Here is a 21,829-nt window from a genome sequence, read left to right on the forward strand (position 1 = left end):
GGACGATTGCTTTAACTACCCATGATGTGAGCAAAAAACAAAAACCACGCTAGCTACCGGCTGCAAGAGGGGACTGTAGCGTGGATTGATTTTTCGCTTATAATATGGGTCGTTGAAGCTAATGTCCGGACGTAAATATCGAACTAAAAGTTATGCATTTACGTCCTGACGACAGCTTAAACTGCCCGCATAAGTCTAATGATGCCCGGTGACCAACCACTAGCGAATAGCAAACGGTGTAGCAAACAACAACAAACGGAAGAGAGGCGAATATCAGAGAGCCTACCCTATTGGAGTACGAAGAGCTGAACATAATATTTGCCTGAGAACGCCTGGTTTGGGCCCAGTCACATCTCTTGAGTGTACATGGGTAGTCTCTGGTAGTCGTGTGCTTCTTAGAGGGTCACTTCATTATAGCCTCAACATGTAGAGTCCTTAGATTTAGATCCGCGTCCAAACAATTTTGACTGCCCGTATATGAGAAATGTAGCATCATTCGCGTTATTTTTTAGAGGAGAAAAAATATTTCATTCCGGGCAAGTCTTGCTTCGTCTTTTGACAGTACCCCTCTTCCTTGACAATTTTGACCTCCAAGCTAGGAATGGATCCAAAGTGAAAAAAGTGATGCAGAGCAGAGGTTGCATCAAGATTATATATCTATGAAATAATGAATTCTCAGGTCAGCTGAAGGCAAAGAAGTGCCTTTCTAGCCAAGTTTCGGTATTATGAACCAGAACCAAGCTCAAAGATCCATACGGAAGAGCGAGACTCAAAGCGAGCCTACGTTCCTCAGTCTTTGGCGAACCAAGGTTCCAAATTCCTGTACGCCCTCCATCATCCGCCGTTCGGAAGGGGTTCTTCATGTTGTATGCCCAAAACGCCAACAGGTAATGCAAAAACCCCGGGAATTTGTTGTTCGTCAAGCCATTACTATCCCCCGCACAGCAGAGAGTCATTATATCCTCCGACAAGCCACGACATGGAGAAGCGTAAAACCATGGCGATCGGCAAACCCACAACGATCATCTAATCCTTGCTGAACCGCCGCTTAAACCAACTCTTTCTCTTGTCACCGTCACCGTTGGCAACCGGGCGGCTAGCAGGAGCGGCCGTGGACCCGCTGATGGGTTGCTGTGGCGGACCGTCACCCATTTTCGATACTCCATTAACGCTGTCGTGTGGAGGTACCGGCGGCCCTTGGTTCTTGCTGTAGTATGGTTCAGTGCCGACGGCCGGGGCCCCACCGTAACCTTGCTGGTCATAATAGCCGTTGGCGTTGTAGTCGTATCCATCCGCGACCGGGCTTCCTCCGAAACCGTTGAATCCGTACTGCTCGCCCGGGTCGGGCTTCTGAGTGGGAGGCATCCTCTCAATTGAGCTGTTCTCGCTGCTCGGATCGGTGGAATTGCCCCAGGCTTCGCCGGAACTGTTCGAAAAGCCCGTGTTCACCGTGTCGCGGGATTGCTGATAGGAATGAGTCGGGTACAGGCCCTGGTTATGCGCTGGCGGACGCGGAGGCATCATCTCCTGCTGAAGGCGTTGGCCAAAACGGTTGCGACCGGGGCCTGCAACGGGAGTGGGCATGTAAGGATCCTCGGCTGGACGTGGCGAGGTTGGGTTGCGACCAGCGTAGTAACCACCACCGCCACCATAGCCACCGGTAGCGGTGCTACTAGAGTAACGATTGTTGCCGTTTCCTGCATACGATGAAGCCAAAATTAGCGTATGATCAGCGGGCAGATGCGTCAGTATTATGTGGTTGGGATGCCGATCGTCATGCCAAGACGGGCCACGCGGGAGGCGGCAGTGTAGCGACGCAAATGGCAGCGATCATCCTTGAGCACGACTGTGCCGCGGAGGGCCTCAGATGCTGCATTGCAAGCAACGTGTTGCTCCATGATAATTGCGGGCATAATTAAAGGGCCGTCAGGGCTGAGACAGTGCGGTTTCACGTACCTCCATAGTAGCTGCTCCGGCGACTCGTGTAACCGCTGAAATCGGCGTTCGATTCGACGTCTGCGTGATGTCAGCGGGAATGAAACTCGTAGCAGGGCTCAGGTGAGCTCACCAGTTCGCGCGCCTCCCCTCCGCTTGTATTCGCCGTCAATCTGCGCTTCGAACTTGCGAATCGTGTCAAGAGGGCGTTCCCAGCGGGAGCGAGTGGGGTTGGAGAGATCAGGTTCCGCTGTGCAGATGCAAGGTTAGCCAGATCAGAGCGCTGGTGCAGTATCCAGAAGAAAGACTCACGGATTGGCGAGCCGTCAATGTCTTTGTGGGTCATGGCCCGCAGCGATCCAAGAGTAGGGGCCTCAAGGGCGGCAGCGACTGTTGAGAAGCAATCAGCGGTACATTCCTGCGGGGACTGGGACGGGCGCGCAACGCACTCGGCTGAGCTTCTTCCATTGCAGCGTTGGGGTTCGCCTTGGAGGTGCCGCTTAGTTGTCTCTTGTGCTTCTCGACAGAGGATTCGTGAAGGTCCTTGATCTTGGGCCGGTGAATTTTGTCGGAGCCATGGCTCTTATCGCTTTTCTCACTCTTGAAGCTAAAGCCACTCTTCGAGCGCGGGCGCTGGTTCGGGCGGTAGTCCATGGCGGGCGTTTGCGCGGATCGGGCAATTCCAGCTGCAATGGAAGGCCCGAAGGACGGGGAAAACTGGGCCTTGCAGGCAAAGCGGTGTTGATTTAATGAAAATAACGGCCAAAGCTCCGCGCAGTGCAGCTGCTAGCTTCGCGAGAAGCGGTAATGCGAGCAGCTATCAGCGACCAAGCGAGAGATAGCGGCCGGGCTAAGCACCTGGACAGTGCAGCTGGCGCCGGGGCGGTGCGATAGATGCGACGGAGACGATGGATGCGAGGGCGCGGGCCAGGCGTTGGGTGAGCCGTGCGGTGGTGAGTGCAGGTGTAGGCAACGAGCGGAGCGACAACAGTTGGATTAAGATGGAGAGAGAGAGAGCGAGGAAGCGACGTGTGGGCGAGGTGGTTGGGGACAAATATGGCGGCGGCCGGTTGGTCGACGGCTCGCGTGCTTTTGCTGGCTGGCGCTGGATCGAGCCGGCACAGCCCTGGAGCGTACGAAAGCATGCACCGTGGCACCGCGATCTACGGGCCCCAAGCACGCCGCCCTGCGACACACCCTCTGCTGACGGCACGCCCGCTCGGAAGCACGGGAGCTGCCCACCAGGCCGCCGCCGCCGCGTCCAGCGCGCCGCGGCGAGCGCGTGTTGCAGTTTGCCAGCTGGGCTCCCTGTTGCGCGCGCGACGTGCCGCTGGAGACGTCGGGGCAAGCGCGCGGCGACGGTCACGATAAAAATAGCGGGCGACGACTGCGTATGCCTTCTAACGCGGTGTGGCAGCGACTCGCTGCCTCCTGATCCTATCGTTTCCGCAGTTCTTGGAAGGCCGCAGAAGAAGCTTTGGCAACCCGCCAGCACAGACGGCCTCAGCCTCACGCCACGACGCCCGCTGCTCCAGGCTGCGACAGAGAGGGCAAGACGCGCGAAAGTCGGTGACGAGACCTGGCGACTGCTGGCGTGGCCGCTCCTTGCTGCCACACTCTCCTTCCTGCCTTCCGTCCGATCTGATCAGATGCCGCAGCCTGAAGCACGCCGGCAACCACTCCGAGCAGTGGACGCGCAATTGCACGCTGCTATTGGTGCGCGGCCGGGCCCGTGGCCTCGGCAGGCCTAACGAAGATGTCATGTTGCGGGGAGTCGACGCCGCCACGGCCGCCAACGCCCTCCCTCCCGTCTTCTCGATGGACTGCCGATCGCATTGCTACCTGGCTCCGCTCCCATGCTGACGAGATTAGATAAGGAGCGTATTCGCGTTCGCACGCGCAGTGGCAACAGCCTCGGCCGCATGCGACTGTGCATTCCTCGCGCTGCAGTTACGAGGGTTGCACACCGTGTGCGTGTTCAGGCCGTCAGGGTCTGCGACCGGAGTGCATGCAAGTCTTCATTTCCCCCCAGTTATCGTCCTGTTCTTGCCCCAAGCCTGTTTGCGGCCAAGCTGGCAGGGAATCCCGGGCCGCTCCTTGGCGGCCACACGCACTGCTTCAGAGCTGGAGGCTGTGGACTGCCTATTGGATTGATGCCCGTCAGCAAGCACCACGCACACCTGCCGTCTCGCTCACCTCAAAATTCACAAAGAAGTCAGGGTCCAGTATTTCTCGTTGCTCTGCCGCCCCGCCGAACAGCTCAAAGCTGCTTTCCGCCGCTTCCGTCGCCCTCTGCAGCAGATCCTGGAGAATCGCTTTGCTCCTCTCCGCACCCGCCCATACCCTTTGCAGATCGCCGAGGTGCCGGATGCATCGCTGCACGTCCTCTTGCACGCTTACCGGCGGCGGGATGGTGGGTGACGTTCGAAGTCTGTATACGATCAGCTCTGCCGTCATGTCGTGACCCCGGCGCAGATCATCACAATCGACATATGGCCTTTACTCACAGAAGCACGCCTGCCACAGCCAGCTCGTGGATGCTGAAAGCGAGATAGTGTGACGGCGGGACCCGGAACAAGATGAGTTCCGCCGTGTGGATACAGCTCCGGGCCGCTTGGATGCACTGCTCGGCCGACGACATGCCATCTGCATCGTGATTTCGAGCCGCCTTCGGAGGCTCGGTCAGGCCATGTTTATCGGCTGTCCGTGGCCTGTTCCACAGCCACATATACGTTTCACGTCAGCCATCCACCCCTATCCTTGCAACCCTCGGTTCTTGTTTTCTTTCAAGAGAAGGAGCACTTACCTTTGCAGGTTGATTATCGACGCAGCGTGCAAGATGAATGTGATGATACACATGGTCAGATGCAATCGCCCATCCTCGTCTGACCTATTAGCGGAGAATTTGACCACGTCTGGCAGGTTCTGCAGCCATTGTTGTAACTGGCTATTCAGCGCCTCTGTTTGTGATTGCAGCTCCTTCTGGATCCTGGAGGGCTGGGATCTTTGCAGCCGCCGCGTGGACTTGACGATCTTGCTCGCAATCTTGCATAGCTCCGAAAAAGCCAAAAAGCCTGCTAAAGCTGACGATGTACTGCGCTCACCGGCAGGATCACGGCAGTAAATCTCAAGGTGCTCATCAGTCATGTCGAGTGGCAGCTCGCAGTCGCAATCATCGTCGTCAGCAGCCATTGGCCGGCCCAGGCACATGGACAGCAGCCTATCAAGCCCGTAGACGCTCCACCACACGCGCCGACCCACCTGCTCTAGCAACAATTCGTTCGGCGCGTCCTGGGCCGGCCGCCGAAGCCCGGTGTGCAGACCCAAATCCTGCGCCGACCGCACCGCCTGACCCGCGAACTTCCAGGCCTGAGTCAGCGTGTTCCAGCCCGCGGAGCACACGGAAAGCAGCGCCAGGCACTGAACCTGCTCGATGGTCCCTTGTCCAGCTGCGCCGTAGTAGAGTAGCCACGCTTTTTCGTAGAACTCCTGCCCTGGTCGCTCTCCCCCTGGCATCCCGGAACTGCGCGGCAAGAGCGCCGACGCGCAGGCACAGACGGCGAAAAAGACACATGGGAAGCCTGGATCCGGACCGTCTCCAGGACTACATGCGAGCTGTTTTGCATACTGACGCATGAAATAGGGTTTGAACAGGATAGGAAACGTGTAATGGAAATGGTCGAAGTACAGGTTCACCAGCAAGTCGGATATGTACTGCGGTGGGAAGCTGATTTGCTCGGGGCTTACCGCGCAAGGTAGGCGGAGGGATGTGCTGCTGCCACCGGAAAAGAAGGGAAGGCCGATAATGCTGGTGGATGTGCCGCGTCGTGAGTCACTTGGTCCTGGCGTGGCAAAGAGCGGGGACGTTTGTTGCTGATCCCCCAGGCTCTGTACCGCTTCGATCAGGATCAGGTTCGTGGTGCCGCCGACGTACCTTGTTGGGCAGCTGGTAAGCTCGGTTCACGTCGTAGGTAGCCGAAGCAAAATGTCCGGTAGAGGCAGGATTCAATATCTCTCGTGAAAATAAACTTACCGGAGCTTTCCTTGGGCATCCGCAACCAAATGGCCGGCTGGTTCGTCCCTGCGATCCGGTAGACTTTCAACGTCTTCTGCGTCGCTCTCTGGCTCCTCTTCCTGGGTTCTGTGCTGAGACTGCAGGTCTTGCATCCGATTTAATTCATTCTGTAACGCGTCGATTGCTGGGTCATGGAGTTTCTGGGAAATCTGGGAGGTGCGTGCTTCAAAGGTCCCCATTAGTCTGTCGAACTTTTCCAGCATGGAGTCCATTTTTTGGCACAAAATGTCTATTTGCTGGCACCGAGCCTCAAAGCTCGTCATTTGGCTAAACGAAGATTGGAAAGACAATTTAGCATTTGCGCCTCATCGCATATCACGTGCTCGAGCCATATCAAATAGAGCACTCACTGTCGACTGGCTTGCGCATTATCGTTGGTATTTGGGTACTCGCACGTCCGGCCTCGTGCGTTGCAATAGTGACAGGGGTCTCTACCGTCGCACTTTGTCTGTTGGGTGTTTTAGTCGAAGCAATGATTGATCAGCAACGCAGGCGGGCTGATGAAGAATCTGCAGCCGAAGGCTACCGTGCATTTAGTTTTTCGATCATGTCGTGGGTAGTTGAAGCTATCGTCCGGACGTAAATGTCAAATTAACAATCATACATTCACGTCCGTATGATAGCTTCAGCTGCCCACGCATTGTTTTTTTTTTTTTTTTTTTCAAAGCCGAGGTATTTACGCCATGTTCTAGGGCTGCTATTCTTCGGCTGTAATGACCCTCTGCAGCAATTCCGAACCAAAAAAAAGGACGTTTTGGACTGACCTTTTTCCTTCGGCACTCGACGCAGGCTCTCCACACGCGGCTGTTGGCGCGTTCCTGCTCTTCGAGCGGGGCGGCTCGATTAAGCGGCAGTCTCTGCATGATTGCCTATTCGTCGAACCAGATCAATGCAAGAAATCAACAGTGGTAAAGGGGAAGTTGATGACGGAAGGCGATATGTATGTATGTACGTAGGGGGGCTGCTGATTAGGATCTGTTGGCTATCAGCCTTCGATTTTACTTTTTTCGAGTTGGCCCGCGCGGGGACTACCAAGTATCCAGCAGCGCGGGGCTTGGCAGGAATAGTCAAAGCAATATTACTTTAGTAGTCAATAATGGACTTGAGAGCAACGCGTATTAGACAATTAGCAATAGCATCTGCCAGAGAGATTTTTGACTCCCCCCACAGCTGTTTTCACACACCCGAACAGACAGACGTTGGAACTAACTTACTCCTTGTGGCATTCTTTTTTTTAGAACGAAAAAAAAAATCCGGCTATCTATTAAGCTCAAGCCACGCTTATGCCACCCCGCTTTCTTGTTGGAATGCAGCCAGGGTTTGGGTTCGGGACCGTATGCATCCGGGGCTGCCGGTTTCGGCGGCGTGTTGGACGGCGGCGCTTGGCAGAGCGCGGCACGCGTCGTTGATGAATGAGCAAGGCCTTGATTTTCGTCGCCCTTGTTGCACGAGAAGGGGCGCAGCGTGCAGCAAATGGTTCGATGTGATTCTTGCGGTGGTGCGACGGGCAAGGGGGGAGCTTGCGTGGCATACTTATGGGGCGGGAAGATAGGGCGGTGTTGGTGCAAAAAGCTTATCATCGAACGATACGATTGCGATTTCTAACTTTTTGGTTGATCGTGGATGCAATCCAAGGGACCTTGCAGTTCTATGCATCGCTCAAGAATGCAAGTAACCCTGTTGTGTTCAGTGTGCCGAAGTTGTGCGAGGCTGAAGGTTGCATGTCGATGCATCTCTGGGCCCTCCCTTAGATGCTACCGCTAATGTGTAGGTAGAGGCTGTATTTTTAAACATTTGTCATGTGCAGGGCAGACCGTCGGGTCTGTAGTGGGCGGTTGCGCACCCGAGACGAACGCCATCGCCTCATCGGCCAAGCGGTTGCTGGGAGTCGGCATGCTGAGAAATTCAGGCTGTTAGCGATGCCAGGCGGGCGGGATGCCGCGATAAGCTGTACCCCTCACCAGCCAGCGAAGCGTGGATACAAAAACTTCGAACGACAACATCAACGCACAGCGAGAATGGCGCCCGAGGAACCGCCCGTCCCGCTCCCGTCGGCGCCCCTGCAGACCATCGCCCCGAACATCGTGCTACAGCCGCCGTTGTCGCGCCGTGGCAGAGGGCCCGGCCTTGTGCTCCTTGTCGATGCCGCCTTGCCGCTAGGCCATAGCGACAAGACGTTGGATCCGCCGCCGCTACTCAAATGGGCTGAGGAAGGCTACGCCGTGGCGCAGATCACGCTTAACCACGACCATGAGTTCAACGCGGATTTGCGACGGGCGTTCGCTGCGCTGGAGGCCTTGGACGAGTGCGAGGGAAATAAATATGGCGTGATAAGTAGGTCTTGTTCGATGCGTAGAAGCGGAGAGGGAGGCTGATCATATACTAGCCTATGTCCCTTTGCCTAAAGCGTCGTATGAGAAGGACGACGTCAATCGAAGCATCGCTGCCTTTGTCAACTACTCTACCACGCCCTTCTCAGAAGAAGCCACCCACGCGTATGCACAGCTTCTTTGGCATGCTACAGGAGACTCTGAGCCTTCCAAGTTGGCCCGCACCACCACACACGTCTATTCCGAGGCGGCACCCAACTTTGTGCTCCCGGCGCACCCCAATTACCGCAGCGCTGCCGCCGCTGTCGCCCACACGCGCACGCTGACTTTCCTCAAACCGCTAGTGGGTGGTCCCTTCTTCGACCTCGAGGCTATCTGGAACGAGCACTGCCTGTACGAGTTCGGCGAGCGCGCAGTGGCCAAGACCATGGGCACCATGGTGCAGGAGCCCTACGTAAACCACATACCCACCATCACTGGTGGAATTGGCCGCGAGCGCCTGACCACTTTCTACCGTAACCATTTCGTGCACAGCAACCCTCCAGACACAAGCCTCGAGCTCGTCAGTCGGACTGTGGGCATTGATCGAGTAATCGACGAGTTTGTGTTCAAGTGCACGCATGATCGGACGGTGGATTGGCTGTAAGTTTCTAAGGGGACTGCGGTGAGAGTGCTGCAGTACTGACGTTTGGGATAGGGTGCCGGGCGTCCCGCCCACAAACAAGCCACTTGAAGTGCCTTTCACTTCCGTTGTAAACATTCGCGGCGATAGGCTCTATCATGAGCATATTGCGTGGGACCAGGCAACGCTTCTTAGGCAGCTGGGTCTGCTTCCAGAGGTTTGTGATCTACTCATTATATTCTGTGAAGGACTTTTGCTGACATGGATATTTGCAGTATTTGCCTTTTCCGTACCAAGTTGACGGGAAAGATCCTGCACCGGGGAAGAAGTTTGAGTATCGTGTCCCTGTTGCTGGAGTGGAGACTGCGAGAAAACTTGTTGATGAAAACTCGGTGCAGTCAAACGAGATGTTCAGCTACGGTATCCGCGAAGTCGACGCATAGGTAAAGTGACCGATAGACTTCAATCTACTATTTATTAAGCGGCATCTTGGTAAACGGCAGCCACCAGATTAATCACTAGCAAGTATTGTTCTACGTGTGCAGCTGTGCATCAGCATTCACGTTACTCATCCCTCGAAGAATAGCAGGGCCTTTAAGTCAGCGGTAGCTATGCTCCCGTATAGAGTAATTTTAAAGAGAGAGGGTCTTTTACAGTTCTTACGAAGAGCAAGAATCAACTTACATGTGTGGTATTAATTCAACATATACGTCCGGACGATAGCTTCAAATCCCCCATAAGTCCATTTTTTTCTCCTCACAATGTCCTTTCTTCCGAAACTTTGCATGAAACTCATCAACCCCAATCCTTCCCATCCCACTCGTACTCATCCCCCTCAATCGGCGGTGGCGACGCCCTCATCCCCACCAGCGTCCGTCTCATCCGTTCCAACTCTTCAATAGCCTGCAGATCCGCCCCACCGCAGTTCACAAACTGCCAGCCGCGTCTGACCAGCGCCACTGCAGTGTCTGCATCTGCCGCAAAGTGGCCCGGAAACTTAGCGTGCCTGTGTGCGGCAGCGAGCACTGCGTCAGAGTCGGGGGAGCTGGAGAGATGCGCTCCGACGAATAGCTGTTTGCATCAAAGGAAAAGTGAACGTCAGTGATAATGATGCTTGAGGGTGGGATAGAGAAGAGAGGAGTAAGCTCCTAGAAAGGTGAACATACTGCATCAATGCCGGCAATCGAAGCGATACCATCGACGTTCTCGACCGCCTTCTGTGAGTCGATTTCAACGATGACGACAAAACGGGGTGAAGGGCAGCCGGTAGCGACCACAATCCTTTCCGCTTGCGCCTACACCGTATCAGTATCATGAAGAAATAAGAGAGAGACTTTACTCACCTTCGTCTCGCACATGGCGACCATAACGCCATGCGCGCCGCTATCCTGCGCCCATCGTATCCGCTTCGGCTGGCTTGCCAGCACTCGCACTATCGGGGATGATCCTGCAGCTACCACGGCTTCCACAACGAGCGAGAGATCGGCGGGGGTGTTGATGTGGCTCCGCTCGCAATCGATGATAACAAACTATTGAACGCGAAAGTAAGTATCACTTCCAATTATATATATGCACAACTTGCATGAAGGCGGCTGTATGTGAAGAATTATGGCAGAGCGACAAGACCGATGTCAACGAGCATTAGAGAATACCAAGCACCAACGGCCCCTTTCCGGCAGAGCTCAAGCCAGAAGAGGAAAGAACAGAGAGGGGGAAAAGAGAAAAGCACAACATACGTCACTGCCCGACCCCGCCACGCTCTCGGCCAACTCCGAATTCCGGAACTGGATCCACTGTCCCACTGATGGCGAGCCACCCTCGCGATCGGCTGCGGCGTGCTGCAGGCTGAGCTGCAAGCGCGTCGGGCCGCGCGACACGGCAGCCGTCGTCTTCGTTCCGGGCATACCTTTTTTTCGCCGCAGTTATGTCCGTGAAGCAAATCCTATCTGCTGCTCAAGGCTGGACGATGAAGCAACTTGAGAGTCTCAAGGGGCAGTGGTGTGACGCTATCTCGGAAGCGATGGTGGATATTGTCAGTACGGGATCAATACACAGGCGGTAGCACAGTCGATAAGTGATAAAGGCTGTATAGTAGTGACGATTTTGGAATCAGATAACGTAGAAAAAGAAGTTTTCGGTGAGCGGGGGAGGGTTTTGGTCGTGGGGGATGGGTGGTGGGTGCTCATGACGCTCCGACGGAGGTCCGCTTCCGCTTCCGCCGGACGTTGTTGGTCGGGTGGGTCACAAATTCCATGGGTAGTTGAAGCTATTTTCTAGACATAAATGTTGTGTGTTTCCCATAACAGGCATCTAATTCACAGAAAAGCAATCCACAGCGCTTTTGCTTCAGCCTATTGTTGTTCCCACTCCAGAAACACCACGCTCGAAAGGATTCAGGGCAAAATTTTCGACGGGGAAGTGCAACGGCAAAAAATGGGAGTCATATCAAGCTTTGATACCTTTTGTTGAAGCCTAAAGGAAATGTACGAGTGTCGTTGTAGACTTCCGTCGCTGGCTGGCAAACTTCCTTGTCGAAGACATTACTAAATTATGCAAATACACATCGAAACACGTCTATATCTAAAGATCTGACTTCACCACCCATCAAGCGCGTACTACCGGTTCCCCCAGATGGTTTGCGAAAGGCCGAATCCGAGTGCAGAGCCACGAAGATGTCATATGGACCCGAATTTCCTCAAACGGCAGGCCGAGCCGCGCTGAGCCGAGGTCCCCGCAACACCCCCCGGATTACCGCACGTCCCACAGGTGACATCAACGTCAAGTCGTCCGCACAACATTATGGCAACAACACTCGTCTGCCATGGCAGCCCTCACTCCCGCCTCCGCGGTACGCAACCCCCTCGCCCGCCGCTCCGAGTGAAACTGATTATTTGCAGGCGGCCCTCGCGCGCCTCCGCGCCTACAAGCCCCCGCCAACCCAGTACACTAATGTCCCGCTCGCACGGCGTGCCGCCGTGCTGATCCTTCTTTTTGCCGACAGGCGTGGCGATTTGCGCGTCGTGCTGACCATGCGCGCTGCTGGTATGAACACCTACGCCGGCCATGCCGCACTTCCTGGAGGTAAGTCAGATCAAAAATCACCTTGCCGAATCCACAGCCGCTAAACAGTGCTGAACGTAGGACGTGCCGATGCTCTCACCGAAACGCCTTTCCAAACCGCTCGCCGCGAGGCGTGGGAAGAGATCGGCCTGCCGCTACAGGACGCCAAGCTGCCGCCGCCTTTCCGCGTCGAGCACCTCTGTCAAATGCCCGCCAACCTCGCCCGCACCGAGCTCGCAGTCAGGCCATGCGTCGCCTTCCTGGCCGCAGACCGCACTTCTTCTACTTCTTCTTCAACCACCACTGCCTCTTCCCCCTCGGAACCCACCAAACCAATTACCACCACCCAGACCGCCGAAGACCTCCTCATCCCCCGTCTCTCCCCCCACGAGGTCGCCGCCGTCTTCACCGCCCCTTTCCGCAACTTCCTCATGGCCGAGGCTGAGGAGTCGGCGAGCGCGGGAGAGGCCGAGGCGGGCGTCGAGGCCGCGGGCTTCCCGGCCAAATGGTACCAGGGCGCGTGGACGGACTGGCACGAGAGCAGGTGGCGAATGCACAATTTCTACGTGCCGGTTGGAGATAGCAGGGCGGTTGTGAGGGCGAAGGGGAAGGGGAAAGAGAAGGGGGACGAAAAGGAGGGTGATCAAGGGACTACGGAAGAGAGACCGAGGAAGAGGACGAGAAGGAGTACAGCAACAGGTTCAGGGGGAGGTGGCAGCAGGACGGAAGACGATGCTTTGTCCGATCCGCCCAAAGACGCATTGAAGGCCGCGGACGCGGATGAGCGGTTCAGGGTGTTCGGCATGACAGCTAGGATCTTGGTTGACGCTGCGCGCGTCGCGTACGATGAGGAGCCGCGGTTCGAGCACAACTCGCATTTTGGTGATGAAGACATGATTTCGCGGCTATTACGAATGGGAAGGCTCAGCCCGGAGCGGAAGAAAGGTGATGTACTCACTAGGGAGGTTCTCAGGGAGGCGGCGAAGCTGTAGCTGACTGCTGGCGCATCTTGTTAGATGGCGATAAAAAAGCGAAGCGCAAAAGGACTTGATCTTTCCGAAAGCGTCTTGCCAGAAAATGCTATCTCACGGGCATGTAAAGTTGTAAGCATTTATGCTTATGCTTAGAGGGCACATTAACATTGTAAGATGACATGCCAATGCGAGGCTGGTTCCAGTATTGCAACAAATTGGGGTAGCTGAAGTGATCCTTCGGACATGAATGTGGAATAATGCATCGGACAAGAGCTCCAACTACTCCAAATTTTGTGTCATACTAATGGAGCCGACGTCGTTCGGAGTCCACCCAATAGTTCGCGGATGTTGCCGACGTGTGGTCACTCTTCAATGCCGTCCAATCGCGGTAAACACGTGCCGACCATGATCCCTGCCGCGCATCACCGACCCGTCGCTTTCCCCGGTTACGCTTCGCCGCGCCACTCGCGAAAGCCGTTCCACTTATCGCAGACCGCTCGACGTCAGGGACAACGTTCGCCGGCCGAATCTCCGAAATCAGCGTATTCTTCATTTCCCCTACAGGTAGGCGGCTTGGCGCTAAGGCTCATGGATAAATATAAAGATGGTCTTGCGATGTATTCGACGTGTTTCGTCGGTCCAATTGCGCGCTGCCTTCACTCGTTTTCTTGTTGCCCCGAATTCCGTTCGCTATGAAGTCCTCGTCGCTCGGTGCGGTGACGACCGTTCTTGCCCTCACGAATCTAGTGAGCGGTGAAGAGAGTTTCGATCCCCTCAAGCATCTCGGTGGAAATGGTCAATGGTTTTCTGGTTAGAACAACCATTGAGAGGGCAGTCAAAGTATCTGGCTAATCCTTTGTCTAGGACCCAATGTCCTTGGTATAGACCCGGCAGCCCCTGAGGGCTGCACCGTTGACCAGGCCGCCTTTGTCTCCCGTCATGGTAGCCGCTATCCTGACCCGGGAGCGTATGCTGAATGGACTGCTCTGGAGGCTAAGGTAACATATCTCCCTACCTTCATTTTCCCTTCCGTTCTTTCTCCAACAACGTGCATGGTTGATGAAAAAAACGGGGACCTGGCGTATTGTGCAATATGATATATTCAACCTAGAGTGGGTATTAACAGCACAAAAACATAGATCAAAAACGCCACCTTCACCACAAACGCTACTGAGCTCCAGTTCCTCCACAATTGGACGCCAGTGCTCAGCGAACCCTCGCAGCAAATCGCCCAACTCTCGACCACCGGCTGGAAAGAGCTCTACGATATGGGCGCAGCCTTCCGGCTCGCGTACCCCTCGTTCCAGGCCTACAACACGCCCTTCTCCCTCTGGGCCAACGCCTACTCGTCACCGCGCGTGCTCAACTCGGCGCAGCTCTTCGCGCGCGGCTACCTGGGCCCCAACGCCACGGCGCTCGGCTCCATCTACGTCGTGAACGGCAGCGACCCGCGCTCGCTGGCCAACAGCCTGGCGACGTCGAACCTGTGCCCGGCGTACGACGACAACGGCGGCGGCGCGCCCAAGGACGCGTGGGACGCGACGTACCTGCCGCCGGCGACGGCGCGCATCAACAGCCTGCTCAGCGGCGACCTGGCCTTCGCCACGACCGACGTCGGCATCTTCGCCTACCTGTGCGGCTTCGAGACGCAGATCGTCGGCCGCCGCTCGCCCTGGTGCGGCACCCTCACCGAGGCCGAGTTCCTGCAGTACGAGTACGCCCAGGACCTGCGCTACTGGTACGGCAGCGGGCCCGGCAACGCCGTCGCCAAGGCTACCATGCTGCCCTTCCTGCTCGGCCTCGTGCAGCGCTTCCAGGACGGCCCTAACGCGACCTACGTCGACAGCAACGGTGACAGCTGGACCCCGCCGCCGCTGACCGCGGCTTTCACGAATGACGGCCAGGTGAGCCAGTTGGCCGCGGCCGTCGGCGTGTTTGACAACCTGCCCGACTTGCCCGGCGATCACTTGCTGGCGAACAGGACCTTCCGCGCGAGCAGGTACGTGACGATGAAGGGAACGGTGGGCTTCGAGCGCCTGAACTGCGCGGATGAGGGTCTGTACATGCGCGTGAAGCTGAACGATGTCGTGTACCCGATTCGGGGCTGCGAGGACGGTCCGGGCAGGAGCTGCGGGCTAGACGCGTACGAAAAGCTGCTGGGCGACAAGCTGGAGGCAGCGGGCGGCTTCAGGGAGGTTTGCAATGTCACCGATACGACGGTGCCTGAGGGCGAGGAGAAGACTACCTTCTTGTGGGACCGGGCGTTGCCCTTTGAGTCATTGGCAAGGCCCTAGTATTGTTCTTATTTTTCGAGGAAACGAGATGTTGCACTTCTGCCGCCTTAAATTCTTGTTGCACAATTACGAAGCGTTGAAAATAAACTTTTACCAAGTTCTCACTAAAATTATAGCTCCTCCTTACGTATAGAGGAATATTGCGGCTGAAGGCTAGCGCGAAGAATAGCTGGGCCCTAGAACACGGGGTAATTATGCCTCAATAATGTTAATTTTGAAGAACAACATAAGAGGGTAGTTGAAGCTATCGTCCGGACGAGAATGTATAGTTGTTAGTGCTACAGTTGTTGGCGAGATTGTACATCCTCAAGAATTGAAAGCTCTCGGGTTTATTGTAAGATATAGGCTGCAGATCACACGGGGCCTAAAGTCTTTTACTACATGAATCATGCTAAATCTCATGGAAAAGGCATGGAGAAGGGTCAACTCCAGTGACGCCACCTGTTGGTAGATGAGGATCGGGGAAAATGTTAGCAAATTTCAGGTGAGATACGATCACAACACACGGCACTTGAGCAAACCCATTAGCCATGTCCATTGCTGACCTCGCATCTGCCATAACATGTATCCATGTACCGGCATCTAGACAGAAAAATCCCACCGCATCAGCTCTCAATAAGAGATGAACCTGTTCCCAAGACCTGAGTCCTTAGCTGTACTTTCTATCGCTGCTGCTAGCAAGGTTCCCGTTGGCGCGTGAGCTCTGCCATCCATGTCTTTTGGAGTTAACTCCCCCGCCCAAATGAGATGCAATGTGACCGCCCTCTTTTTCAATCTTATTCCCTCCATGAAGCAAAGATCCATAGGCCCCCCCAAGAGAACCATGTAGCATGACGATCGGGGTAATCGGTCGAGGTGGTGAAGGCAAGGATTAGATGAACAAAGCATATCTAGACTTGAACCCCAACTGCGCGGAGAAGCCTAATAAGCACGCCAGGATGGTATTGGATTTTCGTGGAGAAGGTGTGGGTGCGGAAAAGCAAAGCTCATGGAAGCCCAATCGTAGCTGCAAGATCCGAAGATCCAGCGACGTGTCGCGCGCGAATCACTTGGTGTTGTTCAAGCTAACGCCCTTAATGCGCTTAGCAAGTCGTTCGCTGTCGGATGCCGAGTTGTTTGTTGAAGATGACTGACCGTCGTTGCCACCACTGCCGGCGCCGTTCGCAGTATTCACCTTGCGCTTGCGGCTGGCGGGCGGCCCAGACGGAGTCGATAAAGAAGGGGCAAAGGATTGAGAATGCGTGCGCTTGGATGGTTGCTCACCAGTCTCTTGAAGGATTGTCATCAGTGTAGCCCAGCCTGGCGTGTGCTGAAGCTGCGATCCCTCTGATACGTCGTGCTCTGCTGCAACCCGACACAGCAATGCCTCCTCGTCCTGGAATTTCATTAGCTCTGCTGCCACCCAAAACATTCAAGAAGCAGGTTACCTTGCTCAGGATGCCCAGACCATGGACGAAAGTCAGGAGGTGGAAGTCGGCAAACGTGGCGATGCTCGTGGGGTCGGAGAGCTTGGGGCCGCCCGCCTTGGCATTCAACTGCTTCGAAAGCGCCGTAACTTCCTGGCTGACGCCCAAGACCTGTCTGTTTTCGACAGGGAATCCTGTTGCTGCGAACTTAGGGTTGGGGTTGGTCGGGAAACCGTGAGTGAGAGTGACGAAGAGATACTCCACTGGGAAGGCAGGCTTTGCGCTCTCCTGTACATTGGCGCCGTACTCATTCACCCGGCGGTAGAAGACTTCGGGAATGTAGCGGGAGCGACCAAGACTGTTCTCCTCTTCCTCGTTTTGCACCAACATCACAGCAGGGTCTGCCGAGGGCTCAATGACATCTGCCCTGACCATCTCCACCGCCGCATTCGATGCCTGGTAGGCCGAAATAGCAATCTGGCCCTCTTCATCACCGCTCACGATGCAGGTGACAAAGTTGGAGCCAAACCGACCCGTCTCGCTCCACTTCGATGGTCTGGGAAACTTTGCCTGATACCTCGCGGCAAAGCACGTTTCCAACGAAGAGAGGTAGTAGGAATCTGCGTGCCGCTTGCAAATGACGGATCCATCACCTGCGCCCGCATCCAGCAAATCCGTGAAAATCACGCCCACTCTTTCCAAGCCGCACAAACGTGCGACTTCGTCGACCTCCTTCTCGTTGTCCCAGTCATTGAGTGAAATGCCATCCGTTTCGCCCACCTGCGGCGGCTCGTATATCGCTTCTATGACAGCCTTGGTGCCCAGAGGCACCTCGGTGTATTCCTCGTATTTCCCGTACAAGAAGCCTAACCTTTGGCACCCAGAAGTCCGCCAGAAGTCCAGAAGCGTGTTGATGAGATCGGGAGACGCGAATTCGACGTGGTCTACCATGCGGTACTCCTGAGGCTGTAGTGAAATGGCGCTGGGCTGACACTTGCTGCAGATGCCTTCGGGCCACGGGGCATGGCCTGAGGGGCAATCCGGGCGCACTCGGTAGAAGGGTTCGCTAAGCGGGGGCATGTAGGAGCTGCCGGACTCGGGCTTGTTTTTGCCGGCGTTGACCTTGCGGAGATACGAGTGGAACGACAGGTGCTTGATTTTCTTCTCGGCCAGGTACGCGGCATCGTAAGGCTCGAGGGGCATGCAGTAGTCGCACATACCCTTGGGGCCGTGCCTGCACATTTTCTGGTCCTTCGGCCTTGTGATCTTGCCGTCGAGCTTATCTAACCTATCGTCAAGCGGCGACTGCTTGATCACTTCCCACGGGCGCTTGATCAGTTTTGAGGCGCCCCCAATGGGGACGCTCGGGATGTCTGTGGCGGCGATAGGTTTCCCGCTGAGGCGAGCGGCAGTCGTGGCTGCGGGAACGTTGGCATGCCCATTTGTTTCGGTCTTCTGTTCTTCGTAATCGATGTACACCTGGGAGCCGTGACTGCAAGGACACACGTTAGAAATGCTTAAGAGAAACCCGTATAGTAGGAGAAGATCCATACGTGAGTCCGACGCGCTCAAAGGTCACGCCCTTCAAGCCATCGAGCTTCCGTGCGGACGCCTTGTCCTGCGGTTTCGGCGAGATGGTGACGGAAGATATGTCGATGTTGGAGGGAAGCTTTTCGATAATCTGGGAAGCTACCGTGGTGAAATCATCCTTCGGCTCGACGGTGAGGCGAAACTGGCCGTTGCGGCTTTGGAAGCGGAGTATCATCGTGGTGGCGCGCGCAGCGGGGCGGCTGCGGGTGCTGGACGAGCGGCGTTCGCCTTCAAAGTTGTCCTCCGCGGTGGTGATGGGGAGGAAGGGGGCGAGCAAAGCTGCGCGTCAAATATATCCGGAGCGGATCGCGGTCAAAAGTGAGAGCTTGGGCGCAGAGTCAACGGGAAGCTCTTGGAAGCAGGCACGTAGTCGTGCGGCGGGCGAGCTCTTGAGCTAGCGACTCGCGTGCTACGTCAAGTCCGCCTGCCGCCCTGCTCCGTCGGCATTTCCCCGGGCGCCCGAGCGACACGTTGCTTCTCAAGTCACTTTCTCCAAACGAGCTTCGCTGGCTTTCCCGCTGCGCCTGCCGTCTGCCGCTCGTTCTGACCACGCCCGCCTGCAATGCGCCTGTGAGACCGCGACCCGTCTACAGCTGCCTAGATAATTCCCAAAACCCGTCGCCGCCAATTCGATCTAATTCCACCTACGTCAATCCCGCACACAAACCGCACGTCGCGTCCAACCACAACCGCCGCCTGCCCGCCATGGTCGACTGGATCTCGCTGGCGGTCCCCTTCGCCTACGTGGGCCTGCTCATCGGGTCTATGGCTACCTTCTCGTACCTATACCGCACCCGCAAAGCCTCGCGCGCCGCGTCCCTGGCGCCTTGGTTCGGCGCGCATACGACCCGCAACATCTACCTCTCGTTGCTGCACATCGAGCAGCCCAAGGTCCCTGACTCGGTCCTCAAGGCCGCTCTTCTGCGCCGTGCAGTCGAGGACATCCACCGCATCGTCGAGATCCGCAACGCCAAGCAGGCCCTGCAGTCCTTGCTGCAGCGTGGCAGCGTTGGTGACGACTTGTGGCAGCGTTTCCAGCGCGCCGAGAAAGAGATCGAGGCCGAGCTGCGCGACGTTGTGCAAGAGGTGCGTTTGTTTTTTGTCCCCCTTTGAGTTTGCGTTTCCTTTTTCCCAGCTTGGCTGACAAACGGGGTGTTACTCATTTGCAGGCCAACGCATTCACCCCCGGCTGGGGCCAGACCATCTTCCAGAACGCCTCCGAAGTCGCTCAGAACCAGATCCTCAAGGCCCGCGTCGACGAGCTGCAGGCCCAGACAGCCGATGAGAAGGCTTGGTGGGAGAAGAAGCGTGGTACCATCCGCTCCGAGTTCATGAAGGAGCTGGGCGCCGATGAGGGGTCCGGCGTTCAGACAAAGAGCAGCGACGACGATACCGTGCTTGTCGACACCGCCTCCACCGCCTCTATGTCCAGACCGAGCACCGCGGGCTCTGCAATCTCCGGAGCAAGCTCTAAGAAGAGGGGCAAAGGCAAGAAATAGACGGGTTCATCCATGCGTGTCGGCGTGTCTTCGAGGGAATTGCATTGCAGGCGCGAGGCGTTTGGTGACTTGAGGGGTGGGCCTTCGCATTTGCGATATCAGACATGTTAAAAGATGTCACGTTTCTTAGGCAGTACCCTTGGTGCATTGCATCATTTATTGTAGAAAAAAACTGTAGTTCTGAACCAACCGTGGAATTTCGCAAGACGCCAACCCAGACAACCAGTGTTTGTACATGGAATTTGATCCACATAATGACTTCTCCCTCTCCGCAAAAGCAGCCCTCAAAGGCTTGCTTTCCACATGACCACCGTGTGTGTAGCTGAAGTTCGTCCGGGCGGCAAAGTCGACCACGAGGCTGACCGGTTGCCCCGACAAACGTTCCAACTTCTCATGCAGCTTGCCCGACCTTCTGACATGGACATCCATATCCTTCGTTCAAACGTGACGTTCTCTCAAGAACCTTCTAAGAGGTATTCTAGAGCCTTTAGCGCCTCGACGAAGCGCCAGAGACACCAGCGCCAATGACGCTAGGAAGCTCCTCATTACCCATGGTGTAGAGCAATCCGATACCGTAACTGAGCAAGAAAGCCATCGCAACTGCAAAGCCGGTGAACAGCCAGAAGGGCATGACGACATCCTTCTTCTGGCAAGCGGGGCCGCCGTAGTAGGTCGTCTTCTTGCTGCCGTCCTTGTTGGTCCGGACCTGGGCCTTGCACTTGCAAGTGTAGCAAGCCTTGTTATTGTTGTCCTTGTCCGTGTACTTCTTAACGCACGAGCCGCGGCCACTGCAGTCGTTGGTCGCCGACTCGCACGCGTCCTTCGACGAGAAGCAGGCGGGCAGGATGCCCTTGATGGTGGCGTTGTTTGGGCTCTTCGGTGCCTTCAGAGCGTCCGTCCTGTTGACACGCTGGGTGAAGTCGTTGTCGGGGACTTCGGCGAGGATGGCCTCGGGACGCTTGCGATCGGCCATGGCAGAACGCTTGGGAACTTCGTACTCTCCCCAGGCGTTCGCCGAGCGCTTCGAAACGCTGCCGGAGGAAGGCGGCATCACAGCGACGGTGAGGGGCCACTTGGAGGAGCACAGATCGGCCAGCTCGCGAATGGTCGAAGAGTAGTCGGTGTTATCGCTATTGCGGATGTGGGCGAGCAGGATGCCATTGCTGAGCCTGGTCTCGACATCCTCAGAAACCTTATCCAGAACATTTTTGATCGCCTTGGGAATAGTGTCCTTGTTAGAAGCTCCGGCAGTTGAAAAAAGATGCTCAGACTGGATGCTAAAGTCCTCGAGCAAACGAGAGGTGGCATCGGCACCGGGGGTCTCAGAGAGAGAGAAGGACGCAGAGTCCAGGACTACACGGATGCAACGTCAGCAGTTATAGATAATGTCCAGATGGATGCGTCCCACCAGCAGTGTCCTTCACGCCCTCAACGACGAGCATAACGTGCTTGGCCTCATCGCCGAGCTGATCATCATCAAACAGCTGGTGCCGCGAGCCGCCAAAGTCGTTGATGTACTGGATGGTGTCGTCGTCGGTATGCTTCAGGCTGTGGTACTGTGAGAGGCCCAGCCTCTGCGCGAATATCAGACGGGCGGTGTCGGGGCTCAGAGTAGGAGCTGTTTGGGTGCCGAGGTGCGCTGGCGCGTCGAGGTCCTGGACGAAGACACGGGCCTGCGGAGCTGCTGCAGCGGCCAAGCCGAGCAGAGAGGGGGCGATGAAGCTGCCTGACAGCCTCATGATGGGTGGTTGGCGGATGTGGAGATGGATGCGGGACTTGGAGCAGCTGCAAGCTGGGCCGCGCGATGATGCTGGACTGCTGCTGCCGTCGCAGCATGGATGGAGCGGCGAAACAAGGCGCCGACGCCGGGTCGCAGCCCGGCGGGAGCTCATTCGAAGCAGCGCGACCGGGCCATGTTCATCATCCGCCCGGCATCTTGTGAACGCCTTGCGCCGCTTTCGCCGCCATAGTTATCTCTCCTCGATCCAACACTTGCCTCGTCCACCACCCCACGCCCGGGCGCCGAATCTATCGCTGCTACAGA

The 21,829-nt window shown here is 56.2% G+C and overlaps 9 protein-coding genes across 9 annotated transcripts; 4 read left to right on the top strand and 5 right to left on the bottom strand.

Moving 5' to 3' along the window:
* Positions 1-1,026: 1,026 nt before the first annotated feature.
* Positions 1,027-2,589, bottom strand: LTHEOB_11754 (uncharacterized protein; the record flags this gene model as incomplete). The annotated part of the gene is made up of 5 exons (XM_035508545.1): positions 1,027-1,697; positions 1,957-2,016; positions 2,069-2,185; positions 2,248-2,325; positions 2,385-2,589. The coding sequence occupies 5 exons, from the start codon at positions 2,587-2,589 to the stop codon at positions 1,027-1,029; spliced, it is 1,131 nt and encodes a 376-aa protein (XP_035365587.1).
* A 1,464-nt stretch (positions 2,590-4,053) lies between these two features.
* On the bottom strand, positions 4,054-6,222 carry LTHEOB_11755 (uncharacterized protein; the record flags this gene model as incomplete). Its single annotated transcript, XM_035508546.1, has 6 exons — positions 4,054-4,077; positions 4,132-4,366; positions 4,443-4,646; positions 4,742-5,444; positions 5,568-5,869; positions 5,969-6,222. 6 exons carry the CDS (start codon positions 6,220-6,222, stop codon positions 4,054-4,056), a joined length of 1,722 nt encoding a protein of 573 aa, XP_035365588.1.
* A 1,806-nt stretch (positions 6,223-8,028) lies between these two features.
* On the top strand, positions 8,029-9,405 carry LTHEOB_11756 (Carboxymethylenebutenolidase; the record flags this gene model as incomplete). The annotated part of the gene is made up of 4 exons (XM_035508547.1): positions 8,029-8,344; positions 8,397-8,982; positions 9,038-9,179; positions 9,238-9,405. The coding sequence occupies 4 exons, from the start codon at positions 8,029-8,031 to the stop codon at positions 9,403-9,405; spliced, it is 1,212 nt and encodes a 403-aa protein (XP_035365589.1).
* A 352-nt stretch (positions 9,406-9,757) lies between these two features.
* LTHEOB_11757 (uncharacterized protein) lies at positions 9,758-10,866 on the bottom strand (the record flags this gene model as incomplete). Its single annotated transcript, XM_035508548.1, has 4 exons — positions 9,758-10,033; positions 10,129-10,257; positions 10,306-10,491; positions 10,699-10,866. 4 exons carry the CDS (start codon positions 10,864-10,866, stop codon positions 9,758-9,760), a joined length of 759 nt encoding a protein of 252 aa, XP_035365590.1.
* A 917-nt stretch (positions 10,867-11,783) lies between these two features.
* Positions 11,784-13,014, top strand: LTHEOB_11758 (Nudix domain-containing protein; the record flags this gene model as incomplete). Its single annotated transcript, XM_035508549.1, has 3 exons — positions 11,784-11,810; positions 11,860-12,043; positions 12,104-13,014. The coding sequence occupies 3 exons, from the start codon at positions 11,784-11,786 to the stop codon at positions 13,012-13,014; spliced, it is 1,122 nt and encodes a 373-aa protein (XP_035365591.1).
* Positions 13,015-13,688: 674 nt separating this feature from the next.
* On the top strand, positions 13,689-15,290 carry LTHEOB_11759 (Histidine phosphatase superfamily clade-2; the record flags this gene model as incomplete). Its single annotated transcript, XM_035508550.1, has 3 exons — positions 13,689-13,806; positions 13,861-13,994; positions 14,136-15,290. The coding sequence occupies 3 exons, from the start codon at positions 13,689-13,691 to the stop codon at positions 15,288-15,290; spliced, it is 1,407 nt and encodes a 468-aa protein (XP_035365592.1).
* A 1,045-nt stretch (positions 15,291-16,335) lies between these two features.
* Positions 16,336-18,461, bottom strand: LTHEOB_11760 (Nuclear protein localization protein; the record flags this gene model as incomplete). Its single annotated transcript, XM_035508552.1, has 3 exons — positions 16,336-16,665; positions 16,718-18,188; positions 18,250-18,461. The coding sequence occupies 3 exons, from the start codon at positions 18,459-18,461 to the stop codon at positions 16,336-16,338; spliced, it is 2,013 nt and encodes a 670-aa protein (XP_035365593.1).
* Positions 18,462-18,991: 530 nt separating this feature from the next.
* Positions 18,992-19,785, top strand: LTHEOB_11761 (Translocation protein sec66; the record flags this gene model as incomplete). The annotated part of the gene is made up of 2 exons (XM_035508553.1): positions 18,992-19,372; positions 19,456-19,785. The coding sequence occupies 2 exons, from the start codon at positions 18,992-18,994 to the stop codon at positions 19,783-19,785; spliced, it is 711 nt and encodes a 236-aa protein (XP_035365594.1).
* A 487-nt stretch (positions 19,786-20,272) lies between these two features.
* Positions 20,273-21,524, bottom strand: LTHEOB_11762 (uncharacterized protein; the record flags this gene model as incomplete). Its single annotated transcript, XM_035508554.1, has 2 exons — positions 20,273-21,138; positions 21,194-21,524. The coding sequence occupies 2 exons, from the start codon at positions 21,522-21,524 to the stop codon at positions 20,273-20,275; spliced, it is 1,197 nt and encodes a 398-aa protein (XP_035365595.1).
* Between the last annotated feature and the right edge of the window lie 305 nt (positions 21,525-21,829).

The sequence above is a fragment of the Lasiodiplodia theobromae genome, assembly GCF_012971845.1.
Source record: "Lasiodiplodia theobromae strain AM2As chromosome Unknown scaffold_53, whole genome shotgun sequence".
NCBI classification, from domain to species: domain Eukaryota; kingdom Fungi; phylum Ascomycota; class Dothideomycetes; order Botryosphaeriales; family Botryosphaeriaceae; genus Lasiodiplodia; species Lasiodiplodia theobromae.